The sequence below is a fragment of the Tetrao urogallus genome (assembly GCF_951394365.1).
Source record: "Tetrao urogallus genome assembly, chromosome: 7".
Taxonomy (NCBI): Eukaryota; Metazoa; Chordata; class Aves; order Galliformes; family Phasianidae; genus Tetrao; species Tetrao urogallus.
This window is the reverse complement of record NC_136820.1, coordinates 31,211,734-31,230,821: the sequence shown is the minus strand read 5'-3', so window position 1 is coordinate 31,230,821 and position 19,088 is coordinate 31,211,734. Positions and strand designations below refer to the sequence as shown.

Sequence of the window (19,088 nt, the reverse complement as noted above, 5' to 3'; positions counted from 1 at the left end):
TTTACAAGGGTAGACAGTGATAGGACAAAGAAGAATGGTTTTATGCTCAAGAAGGGAAGGTTTAAATTGGATGTCAGGGAGAAGTTCTTCACAGAGAGAGTGGTGAGGTGCTGGAACAGACTGCCCAGAAAGGCTATGGATGCCCCATCCCTGGAGGTGTTCAAAGCCAGGTTGGATGGAGCCCTGGGCAGCCTGGTCTAGTGCCAGATCTGGGGGGTTGAAACTTGATCCTTTGGGTCCTTTCCAACCCAAGCCGTTCTATGATCCTTTTAGAATTTAGTAACTTTTTTAGATCATTTTCTCCTTAATCTACAAAAAGATTAGACTTAAAATATCTAAAACATACTGAATAAATCAGCATTGATGTATGATTACTTAATCTGCTGGTAAGAGTTTAGAATTTATCTAGCAGAGTTAAAGTGTTTGTATCAGGCCAGCAGGAAATTGTCAAATCGATTTTTACTTAACAAGAGCACTCTACATCGCTATAACTTGGATTGAAGAATGGAGTAGGATTTTTGTGCTTCAGTGGCATTGATTTAGCTTGTTGAACTACATGGAAGTGTGTAAATATGCTAGTTGACAATTATTCAGATGATGGGTGTTAAAGCGTGCTCACAGGCCAAAGTTAGCCACATTTAAATTAATGAAAGAAATTGCATAACATTTAGAGAGCACATGTTTTTATTATAAATAGAAAATGATGGCCTGCATGAGCTACAGGCCATTGCAGAGCTACTTCTTCGGTGACTGAGGGCACTGAAGGCAGTTTCCTATCCAAATGAAGTTTGAACTTCATTATTACACATAGATTATGGTGGTTTTTCAACAGAAATCCTAGTCAGAAAATGAAATACTGAAATAGCATTGATGTTCAGCAAGAAAACATCAGGCTTGAAATCTTTATCCAGAAATATGTAATGTTTTTCGATCCATTTGAGGCTGTTCCATCAGGTATATTTATTCCACTGCAAAGTCTGGGAAAACCTGAGCATAAGCATGCTGCTAGTATGCTCAACTTGTCGCTTGGGAGATGGTTCTAAAAAGAGAGAGAAGGAAGAGAGGGAGGGAAGGAGGAAGGGAGGGATAAGTTCCTTTACAGTTAGAAGTCTGTTAACATTATTCCTCTGCAATTTCATGTTCAGGTAAAACTCTCATTGTAGTTATGCTTACTCAGAATGCTCAGAAGTCAGGGTTTAGGAGCTCAGATCAGAAATGCCAAGCCTTAGGCTTTTGTTTTTCAGATAACTCTCAATAAGATTTTTCCACTTTTAAGTAGAAGATTAATTTATTTTACATCTGCTTCTATAACATAAAGTTGTCTTACGTTATGAGTGTTGGTAGTAGTGGTAAAATAGTGAACTTCTATATGTTATGCAATGCAGTAAGCTGCCTACTATAAAATTCGGTACCTAATAGAAGGCAGATCCAACATAACTAAGGTTGTAAAGTGGATATTTACAACAACAGCGCAACTGAAATATTGAGCCATACTGATCTTAAGTGATGTTTAATAGTATATATATGAGGAATAACTTCAAATATCACTGTGTAGTGTCTTTAGATTGTTAGATATCAAAGCTGATCTGCTTTTTGCTGTTTATTCTATTTTACTATTGGGAGAGAAATAAGATTTTATTGTGGTACTGGTATCGTGGCCTAATGCTGCAGCTATATGTGGTACCAACACTGAATTTTCACAATCAAATGCAAAAACTACTCAAAGTTGCTAAGTGTTTTGTGAAGCTGCTTGTCTCCTTCGCACCTCTCCTTCCCTCCTCCTGCTGCTGAAGATAATACCGAAAGTGACCGTGGTAAGAAGAGCTTATGAAAGAATACAAAAGAGTAAAGCAAATGCCCGCATTTGTACAGTGTTCTAAACGAACAGCATGTCCAAAGTAATCATACCCTATTCTGTCTGTCTCCACGTGTAGAATCCAGCCATTCCAATGCAGAAGCTTCAAGATATCCAGAGAGCAATGGAGTTGCTCTCTGCATGCCAAGGTCCAGCAAAGAACATTGATGAGGCTACCAAACGTAAATACCAGTTTTGGGATACACAACCTGTACCAAAACTTAGTAAGTTGAATTGGGCTTGGGCGTGTGATCTTGAAAGAGTGTATACCAGTTTTTAAAGTGAGTGTTAAGTTGGACTGCATGCAAGTTCCTGAATCTTTTGTGTTGTTTATGTGGAATTATTGATATTCTTTAGGTGAGTCATTGCCCTTCAAAATAATATGCAACAAAACACAGTGTTGATGAATCTCATTCTGGTGTTCTCTACAAAAATGCTACTGCCGTAACGTTCCTTTATATGTTTTAGGTCTGAACTCTTAAACAACAGAACACAAAGAGAACAAACACTTCAGGGCAAATAAAAAAAATCTATCAAGTGGTGATGGGAACGAACTTTTGTTCTATTTGTTTTCCCTGTTTGTTTTTTTTTTGGGGGGGGGGAGGGGAAAGGAAGGAAGGGAAGGGTGGCATAGATCAATTTGCAGTCATAGTGATGGTGACTCTCCTGGTGCAGGTCACAGTGTTTCCATGCAGCTTGAAGTGGTTAGTGATGCCTCCCTTGTGCCTGAACTCTTCCACTGTTCTTTGTTCATCTGTTTCTTCCGCAATGTGCACTACCTTGGAAACATATTTTCTGAGTCCCTTTTGGAGAAGACAGCTGCCTACTCTTGGTTTTTGTTGTTGTTTTTTGTTTTGTTTTTCCTGACTTATTTCGCCTTCTCCTTTCACTTTTTTCAAGTCAAGCTGTTCTATCTCTTTTGCCCCAAAGAAACTTGGGGGCCCCACAAGTAAAGCAGGAGCTGTCATTCTGTTCTGAAAGTTTGTCTCCATGGCATTGGTGGCCGGTGTAGAATAGGCAAAAATCAGTTGAGTGTAAAGCACAGGAACACTTTTCTCCATCTGACCAAAGGGCAGTGTTTCACATTAATCCAGGTCTGTAGCTCAGACTCTGTTTTCCCCGACTTCCTTGCATGGAGAAGTCCAGAGCAGAGTGCTCTCCACTCTAAAGATGGTTTGTTAGGGCTGTTGAGTAGAAATACACTTTGCTGAATTAGGCTGGCAGAGGTTCTGTTCAGCAGTCTTTTTGAATTGCTTCTTGATTCTGTTGTTGAATTTTATTATCTTCTTTAGCTTAGTCTGCTGAATGAATGTGATGGGAAGCCTTCATTGTTTGATACACAGGTTACATTCAGATGGAAAAAGAATCTGTTGATTCAAGAAGTAGCTGTAGGAATCTTGGCATTAAATTAACTTCAGAATCCAAAATCTGCCTTATAATTAAGACTGTTAGCAAGAGATCCGTTATTGTATAATATTAGTTTGTCTGCTTTATAGTGAGACAGCTGATACTTCCAAAATTTATGTGAAGATGCTGGTAGTTCTGACCTTCCAAATCAGACAGCAAGCCATAACTACTTGTCAGGATTGGGCATTATTTGGGAAAAGTATGTACCGTGTTTGGTAGGTGACACTTCATATGAGAGGAGCAATTTCTTTTTAAGCCAATTGTTATATTCTGATGAACTAGAGTTGTACGTTAAGGTAGGAGAAATACCCTTTCATGTAGGATTTTAAGACACGTTTCCTATTCTTCCGGCATTCTTTACAAGCCCTGGCTTTGCAGTACTGCTGGTCCTTAGAAGTACTGCTGAGCTCAGACCTGTTCAAGGCAGTTGTAAACAGGATCCGTCGCTCCTTAGCCGTCAGTACGTTTCTCATGATGAAACCATGGATTTCATAGCTGGCCAAGCACCATGTGTGTGCTGATAAACTGGTGTCCCGTATTATGAAATACTGGATGGAGTAGTTCTGTGGCTGGCTTTAGAAACTGTGATGAAGTTAGTAGTTAATCTGAATGCGGGTTATAAGAACTGGGAAGTTCTTGAGAGTTAATGGGGAAGCTAGCAGTGTAACTGTTCTCTTTTTTTCTTCTCCTCCCTTGCTTTTTCCTCCTTCAAAAGACGAAGTCATAACTTCTCATGGTGCAATTGAGCCAGATAAGGACAATGTCCGCCTAGAGCCATATTCTTTGCCACAAGGTTTTATGTGGGACACATTGGATCTTAGCAATGCTGAAGTTGTAAGTAACACATTTATTATATGTACCTAAAATCACTGAAATATATTCTAGTTGATGTGTGTGGATAAGCCTTTTGTTTTTCTTTTTCTTTTTTTTGTTTTCAGCTGAAGGAGTTATACACACTGTTAAATGAGAATTATGTAGAAGATGATGACAATATGTTTAGGTTCGATTATTCCCCTGAGTTTCTTCTGTGGTGAGTGGCAAGTGCTACATTCTGTTCTGGCTGGAGTGCAAAGGAAGGTGTTTTTATTACATCTTCTCAGGCAGTAATTTGTAATTATTTCTGTCATCGCTTCTAGGGCTCTGCGTCCGCCGGGCTGGTTACCGCAGTGGCACTGTGGGGTTAGAGTGTCTTCAAACAAAAAGCTGGTAGGATTCATAAGTGCCATCCCTGCAAATATTCGTATTTACGACAGGTAAAACACACCATTACTTTTATATTTGTAAAAAATAAAAATTTTAAGTGGCACGACACAAATCTTAAAGCTGGCATTCACTACTGTGGAGAACTTACAAAGAGGCTTATTAAGATTTTTTTAGGGAATGGAGTTCTGCAAACAGCTTGGATGCTGCTTTGCATAACATACATGGAAACATAGTTTTCCACTCGTGTCACGTTATCAGATTAATATTTGTTGCAGTCATAATTTGACACAGGCTGATTTATCTGTACATCAAGTTCTTCTATTATGATCTGGAAAACTAATATTAAGTAATTGAGAATATGCAGCATGCTGTTTGTTTTAGTCAGTAGTATGGGGTTGTTTTTTTTTTTAATTTATTTTCTCTCTATAATATCCTTTTAGTGTGAAGAAGATGGTAGAAATCAATTTTCTGTGTGTTCACAAGAAACTGAGATCTAAGCGGGTGGCACCTGTACTGATTCGGGAAATAACCAGAAGAGTAAACCTGGAAGGGATTTTTCAGGCTGTTTACACTGCTGGAGTGGTGCTCCCCAAACCTGTGGCCACTTGCAGGTAACCTAGGCGATGTTCCCAATAAGATTGGTTCCTATAGTAGTCATTCTAAGTGCATGCTGTGTAATTGCCTACTGTGGCAATTTTGCAATGGTAGGTAGCTCTGCATTGCCATGCTGCTTTCTCACTCTCCCTTCGATGGAAAAAAACACATGGGTTGAAATAAAAACAGGGAGATCCCTCATCAATTACTCTCATAGACAAAACAGACTCAGCATAAGGAGATTAATATAATTATTGCCTACTGATAGCAAACTATAGCAATTAAAACTGCAGGCCAACTACAGACTCTCCCCCATCCATTCATCCATCCTCCTCTGCTTCTTCCCCCTGAGAAATGCAAGGGAACACTGAATGGGGACTGCGGTCACTTCTCTGACCTTGTTGGCTGCAGGGCTGTTCTCTCTCATTTTCCCACTCCTCTCTCCCAGTTGCTGTTCTGCAGTTTTTCTCTTCCTTAAATCTGCTCTCCCAGAGGCACAACCAATGTCACTCATGTCTCAGATGTGGCAACTGTGGGTCTGACATGGGACAGATGCTGGGCTCTGCTCCTAGACCACACCTGCAGCCCCCTCACTACCAAAACGTTGCCACGTAAACCCAATGTGGGTATATTCAATATATATTAAAAAATCAAAGAAATTGAATGCTGCAGATTTGATTCTAACTTAAAAGCACAAGTATGTGTATGTGGTTTTCTGCTTGGTTTCTTTTTCCTTTTTTTTTTTTTTCCCCTTTGGAGCCTTGGATAAAATATCTTTTCAGAGTGAAATCTAATACTGAGTGTGTTTATTGTACCTTGAATAGATTAATAATGTTTCTGTTGACCTTCTGGTGAAAGCCATACTAGCAATGGCAGCATTGTATACCTGTGTTTATCAAGTGGCCTGTTTCCCTGCTGAGATGCTTCCCTGTTGATCTGGTTGCTTGCCAAAGATGGCAGAGCATTTCTGGGAATTGTGTGATCTGCTTTTATCAATGCTTTCATCTTTCGTGGAGAAAGGAATTTGATAAAGATGGGAAAACTATCACATGAAAATAGTTGTATGATTTCATTTGCTTGGAGGAGATTTTATTTCTGCTGGGAAAAGTTCTGTTTCAGTGGTATCCTTCTGAGGACAGAATACTCATGTATGAGCCTTTTGGTTTAAATTTTGTTCGTACATATCAACACCAGAGATTCTGTAACCTTCTGTAGGTAAGGATGGAAAAAAAGCCGTTCTGTGTTAGAGTAACCAGGGACGTTCTGTTGCACTATGGTCTGCAGGGAAGAGTGCCTTCACCAAACTGCTCAGTGACTGAGTAAAGAGGGACCTCTGTTTTTAAGCTTTGAAAACTAATCAATAAAATAAATGTTACCTTGTAAGCATGAGAAGATTGGCGGGGATATGGCAGGTACTAGAATGTCTAACCCTGGGGTTACTCATTCCAAAGGAGATTAGATCCAAAATGTGGTGATTGCAGGCTTGTTTAACAGCTGTTGCTTAAGTATAGCTTTCCTTTTTTTGTTGATTTTTTTGTTTGTTGTTCAAACCTCCTACAGACATCAGGTCAGTAAAGGCTGGCTAGGAAATAAATTTGTAGAGGAAGAGAAGAGCAAGAAATTAGGGAAATGGATGCAGGTAAAGCTGACACTTGAAACACTATCTAATCTCATGCATTTTATCTCCAGGTATTGGCATCGATCACTGAATCCCAGAAAATTGGTGGAGGTGAAATTCTCACACTTGAGTAGAAACATGACTCTACAAAGAACGATGAAGCTCTACAGACTTCCTGATGTAAGCAGTATGTCTTCTAGAGAATCCCCACAGTTATTGGGAGGCCCAAAATAACCTTCCATCTGTCTGTGACAGCTCAGGCTTTTGTGCCTGCAGAACATGGAAAAACAGAATCTTTTCTACCAAGCAGAAATAAGGGTCTATACCAAACTGAAGAGACTATTCCTAGAAGTGTAGGTTTATGTGTGGAGAAAATACAAATATGGACTCAAAAGTTTAAAAAAAAACAAAACAAAACAATTAAAAAAAAACACAAGTAATTACACACAGAAACCTTGACTTCATAAACACATGGGATTGAGTTGAAGGTGCATAAGATTATTCTAGGTATAATTAATCTGATAAAAATTACTGCAGTAGAAAATTAACAGTTAACATTTTAAAATTCTTAGAAAAGTCCTCTAGAAAGTTAGTTGAGTACAGTTGGGATTGGTTGGTTCTACTCCAAGTCACAGCTGTTTCTTGATTGTCAGAGAAAGCTGTTCCTGTGCAATGAGCAGGCTCAGCAAAGGCTGCCTTGAATATTGTGTTATTTGCATGATGTGGCCAAAAAAAAAGTGTTCTGGCATAGCTAGGTTAGTTAAAAATATTTTTTCCATATTTCTGCTAATAGCTAGTCTGGCAAAAAGCCTTCACATGCATTTCCTTGACAGGAGAAGTCACTGTAAATAGTCTGAGATGAACTATTAAAAAAATCTCATTGCTGTAATAACCTACAGAAACCAGCCTAAGCTATATGATTGAAAGCAATTTCTTTGCTTGTAGAAGCTACCTTTCTATTTGGAGGGATTTGCAGACTATCCTTTGGACCAGTGCCATATCAAGCAAACCTTTTTGATGTAAACAAACCCTCCTTTTAGGCTTAAAAAAAAAAAAAAAAAAAAGTACTTTTTTGTACTTATAATGTACTTTGTAATGATTTATCTGCCTTTGGAGAATTGTTTGTTTATATTTAGCTTGATGCTGCAGGCTCTGTTGCTACTGGCCCCTGTGAGTAATACACTAAGCACTCCTCAGTATGAAGCACGTGCCATGGCTTGATCTCAACTCCTGCTGCTGTCAGTGGGACTCATTTCCTGTGTTGCCCACGTGCTACCTATGCCTGCACGTGTGGGTTCTCCCTTGTGTACAGGGCAGCAGTTTTCAGAGCTTATGAATTAATAACTGTATTAATTAGGTTTTAATCTTGGAGAACTAAATATAGCTTTCATCAAATCTGAAGATGTTTTTAAAAGTCTAAAAAGTCCCATAGACAATTTCAAATATAGGTTTCAGTAGCAACATCAGTACTGTTTCTCATGGAAACAATACTGGGTAAGAATAGCTTAAAGAATAAGATAAGGATCATACAAAGGTCAGCCATAATCCAAGGGCTTTAGGACTCCTTATACCTCAGTTGTTTGTTTACTTTTATATAGAACTTGGGAGATTCTTCTATGGAAAATAAAGATGTATCTTTTTCATAGAATCACAGAATGAGTTGGAAGGAACCTTAACGTTCCAGCCCCCCTGCTGTGGGCAGGCTTGACAACCAGTAAATCAGGCACTAGATCAGGTTGCCGGGGCCCTATGCAACCTAGCTTTGACATTTTTGTTAATGTTTATTGCTTAGTTTTTGTGCTTTGGGTTCTACAGAGTTTCTTTTCCTGTGGAAAGGTCTAAGTGCTTTTGCAAATCTGTATTTTCAATCTCAGGCTGTTATTATAAACAGTTATGTCAGACAAATTGGTTCATTCTGGACGAACTGTCCTAAAATAAAAGCTTTCTGAATTCCTAACCACCACTTTAATGTCCCTCAGCACCAGTGTTTCTTGCATTCTAACCTCTTTTCCTAGAGTCCTTGAAATATCATTGCCACTGGGAGCTTATCTCCCTTTAATAGGAATTAATCAATCCTAATCACAAAAAGTGTAAACTGGAAAGGTTTTCTGAAATAATAGAGGAAATACAGTAATTTCATCATTGAAGCATCACCCTAATTGAAGACTGTTTGTGCATAAACCTACAGGTACATTAAAAAAGTAGGTGGAGGTGGTATTCAGTCTATTAAGCAAGGAGTTTTCTGAAAGGGAGAAAATTTGGCTGTGTTTTGAATAAGGACAGGAGTGTGTTTGTATATCTCTTTCTGACTGAGCTCCTGAGCTAGAATACTCATGAGGGAATATGCCCAAGGCAGCTCAATGTTTGGAGCAGAGAAATACAATTTAGCCCTATTCTGAAAGTTCTTCTCCACTTCTGCAGTTGTAAATAATCACTTAAGCTGGCCATTCTAAGTGCTTCTAAAGATATTCCAGCCCAACTGCTTTTTGTCCCTTCATGCTCCAGTGTATAGCTTTAGAAGACAAAGGCTTGGGGGGGGGCAGAGATTAATCTTTCATGTTGTTAATAAGGAGGTTATGAACAAAATACAGTGTATAAAAGGGTAATTCTCCTTATGGATGCAGAGCACTTAAAATTCTTGAGAATGTGATGTGCTGTCACAACACCATCTCAGGAAAGCAGTTAGACTAAACCCAATATGGGACTGTGGCAAAATTTGCCTTAATTTTTCATCTAGCTGCTGAATCCCAGAGCGTGTGAATAAAAACCTCCCCCAGAATAACTCCTTTTTAAGTGGGATGTAATCAGCTGCACTAATTTCAGGCTTCCAGTAATCAAGTCACTACCTGGCTGCTCTTGCAGTTGACTTTGCTATGATTAATGTGGTACATGCCCAACTATGTGGCTGTGACAGATGAAGCAGGATAAACAAGCTCTGGAGGAGAACGAGGCTTTCTCTTCCTGAATGGAAATAGTCAAGAAAGCTAATAAAAACTGGGGACAAAACTTCAGCCACCTTTGCTCATTTAAAAGTTAATCACATAGTGCCAGAAAGCAGTTTTTCCTCTTCCAATGTTTACATTCAAGTAAACTGCAGTATTTGTTAAAATACCGTAACTTTTTAATTTCGGAAAGCTTGAAGTTATGAGAAGCTTTCCTGGTATATTGTGGTTGGGTGTATATAGAAATTTGAGTTGGCAAAAGCAAGCTTACAAGCATTAAGAACAGGTGGAATTTTGTGTTAGAAGATTTCTAATTAAGCATTATCATTTGACTTTGGATTATAGCTTGACTAGTATTTTTAAATTTGAATCACAGGGGTTCTTATCTTCAGGTTAGCTTCTGATGTGTAAGTTGTTTCATGTTTTATTTCTGTCCCTGGGCTCCGTGTAGTTTAGAAGGAGATAAATACTGATGGACCTGCAAAAAAAGAAAAAACTGGAATTCAAATGTGTGAAGCCTGGGCTGTTGGCAGTAGCATCTCCTTCTCTGGAGAAATGAAGTTGCTTCAATATTGGAATATTAAGATTGAAGTGCCCCAGACTGTCTCAGTAATTAGAAGAGGGGGAATTCTGATTGAAAGCAGTCTGTAAAGTAGCATAATGAATTAGGTGGCTAGGGTGAAGTAGGCTAATAATGAATGCATTAGAGCAAGTGGAATGATTGTGCAGCCTATTTCCAGACCTTGCTGTGTATGCAGTTTTCCTTTCAACATCTTAACATTTATTTTTCTTTCTTACATAAGGCTACAAAAACTTCAGGTTTGAGACCAATGGAACAAAAAGATACTAAAGCAGTACAAGAATTAATCAACACTTACTTGAAGCAGTTTAATCTTGCTCCTGTGATGGATGAAGAAGAGGTGGCCCATTGGTTCCTGCCTCGGGAACATATTATTGACACTTTTGTTGTAGAGGTAAAACATTCCCTAAGTACCTCAAGAACATGCATGTGAATGCTGCTTGTGAAAAATTATTATCAGCATCGAGTTTTTTGAAATGCAGTTGAGATCTGATCTCATGACTCCACGTTTTGTTCTTCATATTGCATTCTTATGGTTAGGAAATGCTTGTTTGAATGTCATAAACTGCATTGCTCTTACAGTTTTTTAAAGAAGAGTTTTGAAATCTCAAAATACCATTTGAGAGTTTTGGAAGTTTTATGTCAAAGAACCTTACACATCTTCAAAAACAACCTTCCCACATTCTGTGTGCCTCCCTGATCCCTCTTACTTCTCTAGAGAAGTGACAGTAATTGTCCAGTACTAAGTAATGGTCTTCAAATCTGCTTTTCTAGAAAAATGATTCAATGACTGATAAAAGGATTTGGTTTGAATTCGGTTTTGTTCTCACAGGTGTTGGATGTGTTTCTGCAATGTGCCAGTTCAACATTTTTACTTCATTAAAACCAATTTTTAGCAACACCTGCTATGTGGGAATTGTATGCATTTTTTTTTATAGTCTCCTTCAGTAAAATATATATATTTTTTAAAGAATGTCTGTATGAATATTTATGATTTTGTGTGTGTGTGTTTGTGTGTTGGTGCTGTGGTGAATTGCTGTCAGCTAGGAGCTCAGTTCTCTTCGGTTCCTAAATGATTATCTGCTGCTTCTTCCCCTCAGCCTGAATTGTTGTGACAACACCTGTGAATAAGCAGTACAGGAGTGGGGTAGTGTCTGGATTGGAAATCCTCAAGGAGTGGTTGGAGGTAGCTGCGATTAAGCTAGTGGAGGAAGATGCACTTTTCCCCTTGGCTCCATGCTGTATCAGGTGCAGGCATCGTTTTCAGGGAGTGAAGTGCTTTGTTTGAAGTGATGAGGTTATTTCAAATGATCAGCAATGAAATTATTAAATTTAGGACATCTTAACAGAAGCTTCAAGTAGTGGTTGTCAGCGTTTCCACACTGCAGTGTGAATTCATTCTGGAGTCTCAGCTGAATTTAGAAACTTACTGCAGCTGGAGATAAGAGGTACCGCTCATCAGTCATGCTTGTCCAGAGTTACTTTTCTTCTTACTGTGCAGTGGATCTAGTGCTCACTGGACTTCTCCATGGTCTAGTTTGATTTATTGCTCCTCTTCCGTTCTCTTCACCACCCTTTCATCTTCTGGGTTGCTTTTTTAATCTGTGTTGGTGAATTCAAGTCCAGAACCAAAAGAAGGCAAAAGAGACACACAGTTCTGGTGCTTGTGGACTCTTATCTTCGTGGAGGAATCATGAAACGTGATCAGAATGGGAACAGTGAAAGTCTGAGTGGCGTTCTTTGTGCTGAGCGTGTCAGTTATAACCCACGTGTTAATTATTTCCTATTGCATGCACTCTTGAAAATAGTTAAACTTCATTATGTTCATTAAATATTAGGCAAATTTCTGTAGGATATTTTGGATTATTGTCTGATTACCTTTTTTTAATGACTACTAGCTTTATTAGAATTTCAGTGTAATTTAGCACTGTTGTCTAGCAACAATTGGATTGGACTTGTTGATTAAAAATCTTGAGAGCTGATCTGAATATGCTTTGTATACATGCAAAGTAATTATTTTCTATTTTTAGAAAGTTGAGAAAATGGTTCCTCCATGTGAACCTCATCAGGTTAAAAAAAATCATAAGAAAAATATGTTCAGTTGGGAGAACTTTTCTATATGTATATTTTTGGGAGGAAAGTATGTTTTGTTATCTTTGTTTATAGAAAGACAAGCTTGGGAAACAAATGCTTTGACCGTTGGTTGTCAAAATGTTATTGGTGTAAGAGAGTAGAAGAATCTAAATATTTGTGTCCTTTTCTGAAGTGACCATTTCTGACTGCAGTCTCACTTTGATGTATCAGTACATCCTTGTCAATGATTCCGTTTCTTCCATTCTTCAGCCAATCCTGTCTCTCACGGAATGTATGATGTATAAAATCATGCTGCGTTGTACACTCAGTAACTGAGTGGTTATTTATTAATTGACTATTTTTGTTTGTTTGTTTTGTTTGTATTTTTTAGGGCTCAAATGGTGTTTTAACAGACTTCCTGAGTTTCTACACATTACCTTCAACAGTGATGCACCATCCTGTTCATAAAAGCCTGAAAGCTGCCTATTCATTTTACAATATTCATACAGAGACCCCACTCTTGGATTTAATGAATGATGCACTCATAATAGCTAAGTTGGTAAGTATTTTTCCTTCTGCTGTTTTCATGAAAATATTCTCAGGAGTAATGGCAAGGTAAAAACTGTCAGTAATTTATGCTTTCCATTGCATTCTGTTCTCTTTTAATATCCACAGCTCACAGTGCATGTGATGAGACTAGTAGACGTTGAAATATAAAACACTGTGTTTGCTTTTCCTTTTTACTTTGAGTAATGTTAGCAAGTGACAAGTGCATGAAGATCAGAGCATTTGCAATAGCTTTAACTATGTAAGGATCCAAGAGCACACCGGTGGCCATATTCATTCAGTACCAGAAGAATGAAAAGTATCACTAAAATCTTTTCCCTTGGAAGAGTTCACAAGTTCTAATGAATACATTAAATGAAGTGTTTTTTTCATTTCTACAAAATTAAAAAGTCTGTGCTCCAACTTTTATCTTGTTAAGAACTGCTGCCTGTAAAGCTACATAGATGATGTCATGTAATTCTTAAGCACTGTTTTGTACGTGGAACAACTGGTGCATGATTTAGTTAAATGAAAGGGAAGGGACTAGAAGAGCTTTTAGACATAGGAATCATAAGGGTTTAGTGCTGTCTGATTAAACCCTTAATCATCGGGTTCCACAGCAGTATGGCACAAACACCATGGTGCTGTAGTCAATGGACAGAGCTGTGCAGGTCCCAGCACTCTGAGTGGATTCTCAGAGACCTATTAGGGCTGGCAGTTAACAGCACTGCACGTCCAGTCCATGGTATCCATTGCAGCAGCAGTTCCCAGCGCAGTGCAGAGCACAGCATGTGTTGTACTCCTCCTGCTGGAAGCTTGCCTCTGCCAGCTGAGGTACTGCGATGTTACACCTAGCAGATGACTGCTCAATGCAGGGAGATGTTAAGTGTGCTCTATCTGACCCTGTTCAGAGCCACTGCCTGTCTGTGCTCCAGATGAGGCATAGGAATTTCTGCACCAATCCTTTATAAAGCCTGTGGACTGTGAAAGCTGTATCTATTCAGACTTCAGGCAGCATGAAAGCAGCTCCATAGTCTTCATCTTCTGTCTCTCAGCCATGCAGCACTGCAGCTGAGCTAATGTGTATGACATGAACTGCTTGCTGAGGCGTGTTTCATCTATAAACAGTATTGAGTCAGGTAACTATTTGGCAAAGAGATCTCTTGGGTACTCACAGGCAATACAGAACCCCATTGCTCAGGCTCCACGGTAATACCAAAGGAAGTTTAAAGACAGGCTTTTAAAGGTATTGAAAAATATGAAGATACAGGTGTTAGTATAGTTTTCAGAAGTGCCTAAACATACTACCTATTTCTAAAAGTCAAGTGAAAGATAAAAAGGTTGGCCTCCAAATGTAATGTAGCATGGGGAGTTGAGTGGCTGGCCATACAGCAGGCCACTGAATGGGTCACAAACCGTGGAATGGTCTAACCACAAGGCTATGCTACCTTCCCACATCTATGTTTTTCTTAGAATGTGTCACATGATGCTTTTCTTTAGATGGGTCATCATGCAGTGAAAATACTGAGATTAAATTGCCTGTGGATTTCCAAAGTACCTGTTTGGTCTGTCTGCAGTCATTAAGTGCCTGAGTACATTTGCAGGTCTGGCACTGGGACTTTCAGATGAGGAGAGGAGAGGCAGGAGAAGAGAAATGTTAAGTGCACTCCTAACCACAGCTTTTTGTTTACATGTACCTCACATCACTACCTTTGTATCAGGTCTGGTTGGGATGGAGTTTCCTTTCGTCATGGCAGCCCATATGGAGCTGTGCTTGTATTTGCAGCCAAAGCAGTGTTGATAACACACCAGTGTCTTGGTTATTGCTAACTACCCTCTTAGAGATAATCTTCAAGCAAAGCTGTGCATTGCTTTCCACTGGGAAAATCTGTGTGTGCGTCTAATTAAAAAGAAAGATTTATTCCCATATCTTTTTTTTCCCAACTTAATTTGATTAGCCTCTTGGATATTGTTGCGTCAACTATGAAAACTGTCATTTCTGTGTCATTTGAAGCATTAAAACTTTTTAAATGTTTTGCTATTGCCAGAAAGGATTTGATGTGTTCAATGCACTAGACTTGATGGAAAACAAAACGTTCCTGGAAAAACTCAAGTTTGGGATTGGAGATGGAAATTTGCAGTATTATTTATACAACTGGAGGTGTCCTGGCATGGAATCTGAAAAGGTAAGGGATTTAAAAACGAGCTTCTGAACTCTGCTAGGTATAGTAATATTTTAATCTACTGACCAAAATTGGAAGAGTTTTATAATAGCTGTTTTAATCGGGGACACTTAAGATCCATAATTCCAGTGCAGAAAACTAAGAATACCTAGATTTATTGCTGTACATAAACTAAAATGCCACGTTTCTATTCTTCCTGTAGGTTGGTCTTGTATTACAATGAGGACACATGTTTCTAGAACTCTGAGGTCATCATTTGAATTAATTTGATCTCCATAACTCTTGGAATGATACTGTTCAAGAGGAGTTAAAGCACAACGTCAGTGATACTGAAATAGTCCATTAAACCTGAACGATGAAGAAATCCACATGTGACCAAATTTATGAATTTTCAGATAAATCAGAAGGTCCTTGAAACTTTTATTGTCCATGAAAAGAATAAAAGCACATTCATTTAAGTTTCAAAGCTTAGCTTGCACCTTGATGAGAAGAAGGTATTTTTTTTTCCACTCTGTAGAAAAGACTGTTTTGTATAAACTGAACTTCAGTGGTGGATTAGGGTACAAAAATATTTGCTATTATGTGGATGAACTGCTGCATTTCTATTTATTAAGTGGTGGTGTATGTTTGTCAGTGTAACAGAATGAAGGATACAAACTCGAGTATCTTTGCTATATTTACTTCACATGGATATCATCATTTGGGGAAAAATCATGAAGTATGATACGTTTGTAGCTCTATGAAAGTCCTGGATGTTTTTTGTAACTGGAGCAGTATGACAATGTACTGGTTTAACTAGTGCATTTGTTTCTCCATGAGCAACGCTGCCAAATCAATAAAAATACAGATTTGTATTTTGATCTTCAATAGATCAGTGGATTGATTTAACAGTATCGCACTGTTCAGTGCAGGTGTTACCTGTGTTGCCGGAATGATAATACGTTACTGTACTTAATTTACAGTTGTGGCACAAAACCTTAGTTTTTCCTCAGTAGAGTAACCTCAGCCTGTGTGTAAAACTAAGAATTTTAGTAGTGCTATCAGGATATTTATAGTTTGAATGTTTTCAGTGCTTCTGCAAAATTGCACATATTCCTTTGTCTACTTTGATTTCCTATGAGGTCTGTAATTCTAATGAAAAGTATCTCGTGTAAATACGTATTCATAAATTGTTCCTGGTAGTGTTTTTATCCTGACTGTGGAACAAGAAGTTTTGCTTTCTATGTGGCTGGTAAGCAGAAGAGAAAAGCTCTCAGTCCTTGGAAGCCTGTGTACTCTGCTTCCTGAAATGTAAGAGGGCTGATGTTTGTTGTTGGGTAAGCTGTTGTAACTCCCTCTCCAATGCTCGGCAACCAGAATGGCTTCTGAAGCACTTTATATGCATTCCAGCATAGCATTGTAGTTAGATTTGATAGCAGTCCTTTCCGTTCATGGATGCTGCAGTAACGTGAGCACCAAGAAATTCTGCAGTAAGAAGCTGTTCTAGCTGAAAGTGCCAAACTGTGGTAGTGAAGCCTCTGTGCTGTGAGCATATTTTGAATGTGACTCAAATATCTCATGAAATGCAAATGTCTGAACTTTCCTTTTAAACATGCCTGTAATTCTTACAGCAAGTTCTGCTGAAAGATGAATTCTGTACCTGAAAACATCAATTTAGATGAAGATAAATTTGTCTGTTCTTCATAACTGCTAGCCCTAGCCACCTCCAAATAGCAGTGGGGATTTCCCTCTCCCTTCCATTTCCCCTGCGTGAATGGTTTGTGGTTTGGATTCTTCTTATTGTTGAAAATTCTGTGAGAAAATTCTGCCCTGGAAACAGGGATGGTTTCCCTTCCTGTGTTACAGCTTTGTGCTTAAAGCCTTTGCTTCCTTCACATAAAGGAAGGGATTGATGGTGGTTTGTCTGCTCCCTTTGTGCTCATCAGCTCGGGCCTGGTGAATACAAGGGCTCGGAAGGGGATTTTTGGGACTTGCAGCAGTGGAGTCAGGCTTTGCAACTTTGGCCCTTCTTCTACCTGTCTGCTAATAGTAGTCACAGGAGACTATATAGGTGAAGTTTTGACTCCCTGTGTGCAGCTTGAGCAGAATTAAGTGCCTGAAATAATTGTTGGTATAGATAACTGATCCCAACTTCATCAGACTTGAGTTCTTTACTCCCAGAAGGTGAGCAGCATGCTGGGATGTGTAGGAAGCTTGACAGCAGGATGTGGTGTTCCTGCCTCATGCTAAGGGCAGGTTCTCCCTGCCCCCCCCCCCCCCGCTCAGCGTGGCCCTGTGCCCTGGTGAGGAACAGCCATAGCCTGGCAGGCTATGATGCTCCAGATGCACTCATTTTACAAGTGGAAGAAATGGTAGATGATTGTTTTTCTTTACTCCTCTCTTCCCTGAAATCAAGAGGCAAATGCCCACAGTCCTATTGTTTGGAAAAGTTGTTAGGCTGTGGTATGGTATGGACCATATTGGACCATATTGGACCAAGTATGCCTAGGCCAAGGGCAGAACTGAATCTGGTTTTCTGGCAGCCTGGCTTTCTGCCTTCATCTCAGGCTGCCTGCCTGTGATGGAAGGTGTGTGGCCACTCCTCCCTTTTGCCATCTTCTCCAAAAAACAACGAATCCGAGGGGTGCAAATTTGTCTTCTGGCTCCAGCTGCATGCGGACTGTGGGAAAGGAGGCGGAGCCATGCTCCTGCTGAAGCTTTGCAGTGCTGTAGCTATGACTGAAAAACTGCAGGCCTAGAGAGGATGAGGAAAGGGGGCAGCTGAGCTGCAGCTGGTGCAGTTCCTGCAGAAGCCTCTTCACAAAACCGTTGCTTAACAGCTGTTTACCCCAAAAAGGTCTGTCCCTGCCAAGTGCTCAACCCTTATGGCTAGCCATGCTCCTTACCTCAAGTGCTTTGCTGAAGTATCACAGCTTCAAGAGAATGTGAGTCTCAAAGGTGTCCTGGCAATTACTCAGGAGTAGAAATTGTGGCAACCCACCTTCACTTCCTGAGCAGGGCGTTGGTATGGGTGCTGCTGTCAGCTCTGACAGAGGCTCTTGTGTTGTTTCAGGTGTTGAACCTGCATGTGCATTAGGCTTGATAGGAATGGCTACCAGATAGAACTGCAAAAACTAACAGGTGGTTTCATAAAAATTAAATTTGAAGGCATTGGAAAGGCTCACTCTACCGCATTTCCCACACGTCTTTAGAAACATCTGCAAATAAGTAACTCTGCATCTGTGGAGGGGACCCAAATCCTTTGGGAGAGCTGTAGATCTGGACAGGAAGCAAGGTGCTTGATAAGTGATTGCTGTGCTTATGTTCTTTACCAAAGCCTAATCCTCAGTCTTTACAGAAAGCACAAGAGCTAAATGTTACCGTTAGCCAGCATGGGATTTAATTATGCTAGGTTCTAGCATGCCTTCACAATTTTGTGCATCTAAAAAGCCAAAGTAAACGATCTCTGTGAAGGACTATGAAGCAAGGCAAAATAATTATCTCCTTGCCACTCAGCAAGGAAGGGCAAAATTTTGGCATTAGATGTCTGCTTTGTTTACAAGAAGCATCATGACAATAGAATCACTGCTACTGCCTCCCTTTGTAGTTGGAACCGTGAATTTAAGTCACTTCTCAATAAACCCAAAACACTGATTAACTAGCTGACAGCACCAGAAGACTGCATTAGCAGAGCCCTGAAAAATACAGTGTAAATTCCATGTTTGAGGAACAATAAAGTAACTCAGCTCTTTTACAGTACCACAGAATTGACTATTAGTTACAGAGTGACATAAATTCCTGCGCTATCCATTTTGATTGCAGTTTGAATTGCAGCACTATTTATTTCCTTTCTACAAAACAGTTTCATTAAGAAACTGTTCACAGTCATCAGTAAAACTAAAGGAAACTCTAAAGATTTGTAGTCTGTTCTAGTGACTGTAGCTGTCATCTGCTACTTTACATTCAGTGGTACATGGCATATCTGGACTTCCTGGATGATAATTTTAGACTCCATTTAGAAACTGAGCGTAGATTAGTTTGTTTTCTCATGGGATATGTGCGTTAATAGTTTGCATATAGAAGTTTGTTTTTCAAAAATGCAGCAGTA

General features: G+C 39.3%; 1 protein-coding gene across 1 annotated transcript in view; it reads left to right on the top strand.

The window, feature by feature from the left end:
* NMT2 (N-myristoyltransferase 2) overlaps positions 1 to 17,739 on the top strand; it is a gene marked incomplete at both ends in the record, with an annotated part of 28,052 nt that extends 10,313 nt beyond the window's left edge. The window contains 10 exons of the mRNA XM_079538138.1: positions 1,935 to 2,079; positions 3,978 to 4,096; positions 4,201 to 4,292; positions 4,399 to 4,515; positions 4,906 to 5,076; positions 6,749 to 6,857; positions 10,423 to 10,593; positions 12,664 to 12,831; positions 14,867 to 15,004; positions 17,650 to 17,739. Of these exons, the coding sequence (XP_079394264.1) occupies positions 1,935 to 2,079; positions 3,978 to 4,096; positions 4,201 to 4,292; positions 4,399 to 4,515; positions 4,906 to 5,076; positions 6,749 to 6,857; positions 10,423 to 10,593; positions 12,664 to 12,831; positions 14,867 to 15,004; positions 17,650 to 17,739 (1,320 nt within the window). The remainder of the gene's footprint in view (positions 1 to 1,934; positions 2,080 to 3,977; positions 4,097 to 4,200; positions 4,293 to 4,398; positions 4,516 to 4,905; positions 5,077 to 6,748; positions 6,858 to 10,422; positions 10,594 to 12,663; positions 12,832 to 14,866; positions 15,005 to 17,649) is intronic.
* Positions 17,740 to 19,088: the final 1,349 nt, after the last annotated feature.